The 10,222-nt window shown below is 38.7% G+C and overlaps 1 protein-coding gene across 1 annotated transcript in view; it reads left to right on the plus strand.

Moving 5' to 3' along the window:
* The window catches only part of slc13a1 (solute carrier family 13 member 1), a 30,577-nt gene extending 25,668 nt beyond the window's left edge, over positions 1 to 4,909 (plus strand). The window contains exons 14-16 of the mRNA XM_025010920.2: positions 1,947 to 2,108; positions 2,799 to 2,936; positions 3,132 to 4,909. Of these exons, the coding sequence (XP_024866688.1) occupies positions 1,947 to 2,108; positions 2,799 to 2,936; positions 3,132 to 3,275 (444 nt within the window). The 3' untranslated portion in view covers positions 3,276 to 4,909. The remainder of the gene's footprint in view (positions 1 to 1,946; positions 2,109 to 2,798; positions 2,937 to 3,131) is intronic.
* The last annotated feature ends 5,313 nt before the right edge of the window (positions 4,910 to 10,222 follow it).

Here is a 10,222-nt window from a genome sequence, read left to right on the forward strand (position 1 = left end):
AGGAAGACCCAGGACACACTGGAGGGACTATGTTTCTTGGCTGGCCTGGGAACGCCTTGGGATTCCCCCGGAGGAGCTGGCCCAAGTGGCTGGGGAGAGGGAAGTCTGGGTCTCCCTGCTTAGGCTGCTGCCCCCGCGACCCGACCCCGGATAAGCGGAAGAGAATGGATGGATGGATAAAGTTCAGTTCGTTGGAATTATTTGTTCATTGGAGTTTCATTTTTTGGTTTCCCATAAGATAAAAACCTTCCTCAGATTTGGATCCATAAGCTCCAAAGTGGGAATCACTATCAGAACTCTGGTTTGGATCACATCTAAGGGAAGCACCGCTCCGACCCTCATTATTGTGATGGAGTGGCTTCATGTAAAAAAAAAAAAACAGGACCTTTTGCCAACTATTTTTAATTTTAAAAGAAAGGAAAATAGAGAGGAGGACATCTACACAGAGAAGGGAGGAGAAACAGGAAGTTTTCCTTCAAATGTGACATGAACGCACACTGTCATTAACAGGTCTGAGCTGCTTACAGACTGACAGCCTGAGATCAGAAACACTAAAAACAAGTTATTTAAGATTTAGGTCAGAAAACTGGATCCCTGGAATGTTGTGTAGATGTGTTTGACTAAATAACATTCATGAAATGTCAATTTTTTTGAGATTTGATTTCAGTTCACTTTTAAGCCATTCATTTGCCCTGTGCAAATGGCTCTAGTATGAGGACAACAGCAAAAAGTTGCATTAGCTCACAGCAAGCTTTTAGATCAGTGGTGTCCAATTCTGGTCCTGGAGGGCCACTATCCTGCATGTTTTAGATGTTTCCCTAATTTGACACACCTGATTTAAGTGACTGAGTGATTAACAGGCTTCTATAGAGCTTAAAGACCTGCTGAAGAGCAGTCTACATGAAGTACCATGTAGGTTTGACACTCAGGCGTCGAAGGACTGGCAATCCCCTCCTCTTATCTCATGGCTGATGAGCCTTCATGGAGTGCAGGTGTGGGCAATCACCAACTGGTCTGGCCTCCAGAGAACGACTCCATGATTCCCTCTTGTGGAGAAAAAGAGAAAACCCAAACCCCTGCTTCCTGACACTGAGTACTTCTCATAAACATTTTGCTATCAAGTATTTGGAGTGACATCTGTCATTCTGTTAGCAAAATAAAGTATGAATCACTAAATGGATTTGAGAAATTTTTAGAAAATAATCATTGACTGTACAACAACAACTGATAACCTTTTTTCAAGATGGCTGCCAGAGCCAACTCACTTGAGAAAACGCAAAAATTCTGTAATTTTTACAAATATTGTCCTAAAATTTGGTGTGGTTATAGCTGAGAGTGTTTTACAATACATACTTCAAGCGCCACTTATTTAGGAACTTTGCTTAAAAAGTTAGTATTGACTGTGGAAGTCCACCCTGTTTGTCTGCTACCAAAAGATGTCAAAAACAACTGGATGGATTTAATGAAACAGTCAAAGTAAATACTGACTTTAGATCTACAACTAATAAACCTTTAGAGCAGACTCTAGTCAAGATGGCCTTGGACAGCTAATTGATCTCAGCCTTGTCAAAAAAGGTGTTAAGTCAGTGAATTTTACAGATATTGAGCTAAAATTGGTGTGGTAGTATTTGGATATCATTCACAGGACAAATTCTAAGCCCTAAAAAATCCTGCAAGGTATCATATGAGATTGTGCATTATGTAATTTTAGAGATTTGACCAAAAGCTCTACAACTTCATAATTTCCCAACAAAAGAGCATTTTAGTTTAAAACTCTGGCAAGAAAGATGTAGTTCAATATCCATTCCTTCAAGAAATGCTAGGTCTTTATTGGTTTCAGGAGAGCTGATCATTTATTTGAGTAAAATTAGTCTAAAATCTACAAAAAAAAGGAATTCTAAAATTGTTTGCCTCCTTTTAAAGTCACATCATGTGTTTGCCTGTAGGAGTCGGGGCTGTCTTTGTGGGTGGCTGAGCTGCTGAGCCCCCTGGGTAATCTGCCAGTGTTGGCCACAATCACAGTTGCCTGCATTATTGTCACCACACTGACAGAAGTAGCCAGCAATGCAGCAACTATCACCATCTTCCTCCCAATCCTTTCTCCTTTGGTAGGTTCTGCATTCTACACCACACAGACAACTAGTGGGAAAGCTTATCTCAATTGTACTGCGATTATGGTAGTAGATGAAATTATTATCGCCTGCCACCAAAAGGCACAATTTTTTGCCCATGTCTGTGTGCATGTATGTTACCAATATATTTTATAAACCATAGGAAGAATTTTATTGAAACTTGCAAAAATTAATTTTTAGATTTACATCTATTACTGATTATCTTTTGGAGCCAATTCAATTCAAGACAGCTGCCACAGCTAATCAACTTTAGCCCAATCAAAAATGGCTCAAATCTAGTCAGTTTTACAGATTGAGCTAAAATTCAAAGTTTAGCTGAGAGTCATTCACAGTACATAGTCTGAGCATGGCATCTCACAATATTGCATGAGATTGCATTACACAATATTTTTCTAAAGTTTGATCAAAATGACAACAACTCTGTCATTTCTCAAACAGTGGTCTTAGTTTTAAACTTTGACATAAATTTTCTTCCAGGGATTCAACTAATAAAATAAAATTATGCCTTTAATTTAAACTAGCATTTACCATCCTATCCAATTTGTTTTATATTTGAGAATGTAGGTATGACAGAATGATGTATAATTAATATTGTCCCAAATGTGATATGATAAACATACAAAAACTAATTTTACTCAGACATGTTTTATTTATTTCTGTCTTCAGGCTGAGGCCATCCATGTGAACCCTTTGTATGTACTCATCCCCACAACTTTGTGCACATCTTTCTCTTTCCTGTTGCCTGTATCCAACCCACCCAATGCTTTTGTGTTTGGCTATGGGTATATCAGCATCATGGACATGGTAGGTCCTACTAACTGCAGAAAATACACAACAGTGGCTGAAATACACAAAAAGGAATATTAAAGTTTCTTTGCTCATGCCAGTGGTTCTCAAACTGTGGGGCACAACCTCTAGAGGGGTGCAGCACCATGACAGGAGAACCACTGATTTATGCCATGCTTTTAGACTTGTGTCTCATTCAGATCTCTGCTGCAGGTGAAAGCAGGGCTTGGTGTCAATGTGATTGGTGTTCTTGCTGTCCTGCTGGCTGTGGGGACATGGGGAGTCCCTCTCTTTTCTCTTGACACATACCCTGACTGGGCACCAGTTCTTCCAGGCTTTAACTCCACGGAACCTTGATAATGGATTCAATACAAAAGAGCCTCCTAAATACCATTCTTCTATTCTGACTGATACTCCAAGCAAATGAAGTAGTCAGAATAATATTTAGACAATAATCTGGTGATACACATTACATCTTTTTTCCTGAAAGAGAAGCTGATTTGCAGAGCAGAACTAACAAAGAATAAAGGGTATCAATGCTTAATAATAGAGATCAATCGGATTTTAGCAAAGCACGTGGTCAAACCAAGCCAAGTTTGGAGCTTTATAGCTCAGACCACGTAAAAATATCAAAAGTTTTAACAGGTTGAACTTTATATGTTTGAATTGGCATTTTAATGTCTTTAATGGTTTTTACACAATCACAGTTATATCAAGTCAAGTCAAACTTATTTATATAGCACTTTTCAGCAACAAGGCGATACAAAGTGCTATACAACATGTGAACATAAAAAAAACACAACACAACACAATATCTATGTTTGATGATTTCTCCACATTTTTCTATGGAATGTTCAACTGACAACTGATGATATCACATTGAGGTTTTAGCTCTCTAAAAATGTCAGACATTTTGCAAACTAACCCTTCTTACTCTCACAACCCTTTCTGGTATATTTACAAATTGTATATCAAAACTTAGGCATTTTTGTCTTTTTTCACTAAGTGTGTCACTCACTGCTATAGGACTTGTGGTTTTCTTTCAAAGCTCCTCAGAAACCAGAGAGTGCACAGCCAAGCTTCTACAGCTTCAGTTGTATTTTAGCTCAAAATATTTGCTTCTAAGCTGGAAGTGAATGGTCTTTTTAACTTATATCTGCTACATCAAACACTGTAGAAAATTAAAAATCACATGTGATCATCCAAGTCTTCTGCTGCTCATGGTTCAAGAATTTTTAAGATATGACTTATAGTTTTCACAACTATTTCACAATCCGGGACTTTGTTTGTGTTACTGTCTCCCTGCCTCTCATTAACTTGGCAGTCAGGAAGTGAAAGACAGGTGTGTGGTTACCATGGTGACTCTAATGAGGAACTGGCAGAATCTGTAACATTTATTTTGAACTTTGTTTGCTTTACCCTTTTTATACAGTTCATACATCAAAATGTAGACATTTTTGTCTGATCTTAGATTATTATAAAGTTATAAGTTTTGGGCAGCAACTGCATTGGAACTTTTTTTAATTAACTCATAAATGTTTTAGTTTATATGACTTTGTTAAATGATTTTTTGTTGTACTGTTTCACTGTTTAAAATGTCATTTCAAGCATAACCATAAACACAGCAAGAACACTGAAAACTTATTTGGCTCTGTCCCCAAATGCTCTGGAACTAAGAGACAGGTACATGTTAGAGAGGTCATGACATGGTTCTTTTTCAGAAGTTGACAGAAAACATACTGACATATATTTATATATTTTTTAAACTCTTATGTCTGCCATCTGGCCTTGGATAGTTGTTATTGATCCTGTTTTAGGCACATTCTAGCTGCAAATTAGATTTGCACTTGACTGAAAATTTGTTCAGAACAGTTGGTGGAATCAAACAATGTACACTGCTCAAAAAATAAAAATAAGGGAACACTCAATAACACATCCTAGATCTAAATGAATGAAATATTCTCACTGAATACTTTGTTCTGTACAAAGCTGAATGGGCTGACAACAAAAATCACACAAAAATCATCAATGGAAATCAAATTTATTAACCAATGGAGGCCTGGATTTGGAGTCACACAAAAAATTAAAGTGGAAAAACACACTACAGGCTGATCCAACTTTGATATAATGTCTTTAAAACACGTCAAAATGAGGCTCAGTATTGTGTGTGGTGTCCCCGTGCCTGTATGACCTCCCTACAACGCCTGGGCATGCTCCTGATGAGGTGGTGGATGGTCTCCTGAGACATCTCCTCCCAGACCTGGATTCAAGCATCCGCCAACTCCTGGACAGTCTGTGGTGCAACATGATGTTGGTGGATGGAGCGAGACATGATGTCCCAGATGTGCTCAATCAGATTCAGGTCTGGGGAACGAGCGGGTCAGTCCATAGCTTCAATGCCTTCATCTTGCAGCAACTACTGACACACTCCAGCCACATGAGGTCTAGCATTGTCCTGCATGAGGAGGAACCCAGGGCCAACCGCACCAGCATATGGTCTCACAAGGTGTCTCAGGATCTCATCTCGGTACCTAATGGCAGCCATGCTACCTCTGACGAGCACATGGAGGGCTGTGCAGCCCTCCAAAGAAATGCCACCCCACACCATTACTGACCCACTGCCAAACCGGTCATGCTGAAGGATGTTGCAGGCAGCAGATTGCTCTCCATGGTGTCTCCAGACTCTGTTACGTCTGTCACATGTGCTCAGTGTGAACCTGCTTTCATCTGTGAAGAGTGCAGGGCGCCAGTGGTCAATTTGCCAATCCTGGTGTTCTCTGGCAAATGCCAAGCGTCCCGCACGGACGGGCTGTGAGCACAACCCCCATCTGTGGACGTTGGGCTCTCCTACCATCTTCATTAAGTCGGTTTTTAACCGTTTGTGCAGACATATGCACATTTGAGGCCTGCTGGAGGTCATTTTGCAGGGCTCTGGCAGTGCTCCTGTTCCTACTTGCACAAAGGTGGAAGTAGCGGTCCTGCTGCTGGATTGTTGCCCTCCTACGGCCTCCTCCACGTCTCCTGGTGTACTGGCCTGTCTCCTGGTAGCGCCTCCAGCCTCTGGACACTACGCTGACAGACACAGCAAACCTTCTTGCTACAGCCCGCAGTGATGTGCCATCCTGGATGAGCTGCACCACCTGAGCCACTTGTGTGGGTTGTAGAGTCTGTCTCATGCTACCATGTTGGTGAAAGCACCACCAACATTCAAAAGTGACCAAAACATCAGCCAGAAAGCATAGGTACTGAGAAGTGGTCTGTGGTCCCCACCTACAGAACCACTCCTTTATTGAGTGTGTCTTGCTAATTGCCAACAATTTCCACATGTTGTCTATTCCATTTGCACAACAGCATGTGAAATTGATTGTCAATCAATGTTGCTTCCTAAGTGGACAGTTTGATTTCACAGAAGTTTGATTTACTTTCAGTTATATTGTGATGTTTAAGTGTTCCCTTTTTTGAGCAGTGTACTTTAATTTAGCAAACTTGCACAGACATTACTACACAATAATATTTCCACCTGCTGTAAAATGTTTTGAGAATGGCACAAAAATGAATTGTCACAAAGTCTGTTGTCTCAGTTTTTATGATGGTAATTTGCATCTAGTCCAGAATGTTATAAAAAGCGATCAGATGAATTGCAGCTAAGCACTTACAATAACAGGCTGGATGCTTTAAAGGAAGAGTGGTACTTAAAATCATTGTTGTTCCTCTGTTGTCATAGTTAACTGTAAGGAAACATGTATGGTCATCATTGCTTTCCACAAATAAGGCTTCACAGACTGCAGGATATTGCATCAGTTCATCAAGAACTTCAGAGGATGAGGTGCCATCTCTTAAAGTTGATTCAGCTGCACAATCAGGCCACCATCAGTACAGAGCTTACTCAGAAATGACAGCAGGCAGGTGTGGGTACATCTGAGGCCAAAACCTTTGAAGGATGGTCTGGTGTTAAAAAAGGCAGCAATGAAACCACTTCTCTCCAAATAAACACATCAGGGACAGACTGATATTCTGCAAAAGGTCCAGGGATTAGACTGCTAATGACTGGGGTAAAGTTAGACCCTCTGTTAAAGGTACGCAATTTAGACTGCTCAGGACTGAGGTAAAGTAATCTACTCTGATGAATCCCTTTTCTGACTGTTTGGGGCATCCTAAAAAAAGATTGCTCAAAGAAGAAAAGGTGAGCACTACTATCAGTTCTGCATCATGCCAACAGTAGCCAACAATAGCCCACTTCTTTAGCTCAAAGCACATAGTCATGAATGAAGAATTATACTTCTATAGGAGTAACTTCTTCCACCCATCCAAGAACAGTTTGGTGATGTGAAAATCTTTTCTACCATGACAGAGCACCATGCCATAAGATAAAAGTAAAAACAAAGTGGCTCAAAAAACAAAACAACAAAATGTGGGGTCCATGGCCAGGAAACCCATTGAGAACTTATTGTTAATCCTTAAGAGGCAGGTTAACAAACAAAATCCCACAAAGTCTTGGCATCAGTTAGGATTTGGCCCTGAACTGCAGAGATCTTAAAAATGAAGAGCCAACACTGCAAATATTGACTAGTAGAAAAGTAGAAACTTAATGTAATGTCACTAAAGGCCTTACAAGCTTCAGAATTATTTGTAATTATTCTTCAGTGTACAAAAGAAACATCTGGCAAAAAAGATTAAAAAAAAACTCTGAAGCAGCCAACTTTGTAGAAACAAATACTTGGGTCATTCTCAAAGCATTTGAATTTTATATTTTTTTCTGTCTGCATGAAGTGTCGTGACACTCCACTATATGAAAACCTGTTGTTCTGCTTCCTTCACGCAGCCAGATGAAGAAAAAAAGAGAAAGAAATACGAGTGAAGCCAACAAAAGATAATAATTTCAGTGATACACTTTGTGCTTTCAAAACATGCATTTGTGTGGTTAGTAGTTTAGGTTTAATAGATTATTTCAAAACAGCAGTTTGTCAGTTTTATTGTTTCAAAGGATCCTCAATTATTACTTTATTGTTATTAGTTATAGAATTTATATTTGTTTTGAAATTGTAAATTTGTTGTCTTGTAAATAGTTTTGAAACCAAACTAAATAAATAAAATCTGGACTTCAGGTTATCTGTGTGTCTGTCTCCATTTAGAGCAGTGGCAGCTGGCCAATAGAGGGCGCAAGGGCGTCACCCCACCACTCACATTTCCTTGAATAAGATGTAAAAAATTAAATAAAAATTTATAAAAATATTTCAAAATATATGTATACATATTTTTAGTTGTATGAGATAAATATTTTATAGTTAATGATAAGTAAAGTTGTGTCGTTCATCGACGTTGTCTGATTGGTGACGTATTTCTGCCCTGGGGCGCAAAAATCTTTGTCCATAGACTCTCATTAAAAGTTGTACATGTGCAGTAGCTCCTCTTCAATACAAGAGATAGGACCATCCTGGGCGCACCTCTCCTGTGCCCAGAGCTGCTGAATGCAGCTGTGTTTGCATTTCACCGACTCCTGCCGCCGGAGCGTGGGACTCCCGCCACGGGCTGACGTCACATCCGTCTGTCATAAACTTCGCCTGATTAAAAAGTCGAGCCGCGGGTGAGCTGCCTTTTATTCAAAGACAGTAATAAGTTCATTACTTGACTAAGTTACATACACAAGGTAATAAATAAGTTTATAGTTAATAATTCGTTAAAATGTTTGGTTTTGAATTCTAATCGGAGTGAGACATCTGATCTCGTTATATTGTACGTGCAGAATACGTGACGTAGTGAGTGCTCGCGCCATAAAACAAGCTTTGATGTAGTTTCTCCAGTAAAGCTTTGGAAAATAAGGGAGAAAACAGGTCTTATAACGCTAAATGTGCTCTACAGGCTTGTCCTTGTAAGTATTGGTGTGTTCAGGAAGCACTTGTGGATATGTGCATTTATATGTACATTATAATGTTGCTTTTGTTGTTTTAATTCATGTAAATACACTGATGTGATACCTTAGTATATGCTTTAGTATTTGTCTATTTTGGACTTATAGACCCCCCTGGAGAAAACTCCACCAGCCGTCACTGATTTAGAGTGAAATATAATTACAGATGTACACAAAAGGCAGCCCTTGTGCAAAAGCTCCAATATCAGACACTATCATTACTGGACTGTTTTTACTAAATAAACAAAAGACAGCAAAGCAAAACTTAGTTATAGCAGCCACAAACATCCAACAGATTTACACTTCTTGTTGATTCCAGTTTCAAAGCAAAAACAATAAAGGTAGTTCTTAGCAGCTGTTTCTAAAATCAGAGATTTATTGCGCACTCACAGAACATTTTGAAATGCCAATTATCTCATAAAATGTTTAAACATATTGTACTGTTATTGCTTATAATTACTTGAAACATGATTTTGATTGATATGACAGGTTTGTGTTGTGAAGTAAGATGACAAGTATTTGAACATCAGTGTTTGGAGTTATGACTGAAGGTTTGTATTACATATCCACAACATGTATATGTGTGCTATTAAATCCTATTAGGCTAGAACAGAAATATAGGTTGTATTTTTTATTGTAGTTATTTAAATTTTCTTTAATCGTATATTTAATTATTACTATACCAGAAGGGCCAACAGGGTGGTCAGCTGAGGTGCTACACCCTCATGCTTAGCAGGAATGTCCCAATTTCCAAATATCAACTCTTGTACGTTGAAACAGGATAATATGAAAGCAAAAAAGGATTTATTACGGGGTGTGATAGTAATGACTGGCAAGCTAAACACTTACTTTTATCAGAAATGACTTAAAGGGGACCTATTATGCTTCCTTGAACAAGTTGGGATAGGTCTGTGGGCTATACACAACATGTTCATTACATTTAATACACAGAATCATTCTCAGATATTGAGTTCTGCCTGTTTTGAGCTCATTTAAGAATGAGCGGTTTTAGGGCTACGTCACTATTATGCAAATAAGCTGCTGCTGTGAAAAATGATAGATGACACATAAACTTAAAACGTTTTTTTTTTAGACAAAGCACTAAGTGTTTAGTGATGATTTATATAAATATTCATTCATCTTTTACAGTTTAGTGCAATTGAAACACATATTTAATGTGACATGTAATCTTTCTGATTAATTCCACATTTGAATGTTTGAAAAGGTTTGAAAATACGTGTGTGGTTCGTATGGACATAATTTATGTCACTAACTGCTGCACTCATGAACATGAAGGTGGTCTTTTCCCACAGACATTTCAACCTGGAGAGACTCACACAGAGAAAAGCTGTGATTAAATAGTTTTATTGGACATAAAAGACATAAGATTTTGGCG

The sequence above is a fragment of the Kryptolebias marmoratus genome, linkage group LG17 (genome assembly GCF_001649575.2).
Source record: "Kryptolebias marmoratus isolate JLee-2015 linkage group LG17, ASM164957v2, whole genome shotgun sequence".
In the NCBI taxonomy this organism is placed as follows: domain Eukaryota; kingdom Metazoa; phylum Chordata; class Actinopteri; order Cyprinodontiformes; family Rivulidae; genus Kryptolebias; species Kryptolebias marmoratus.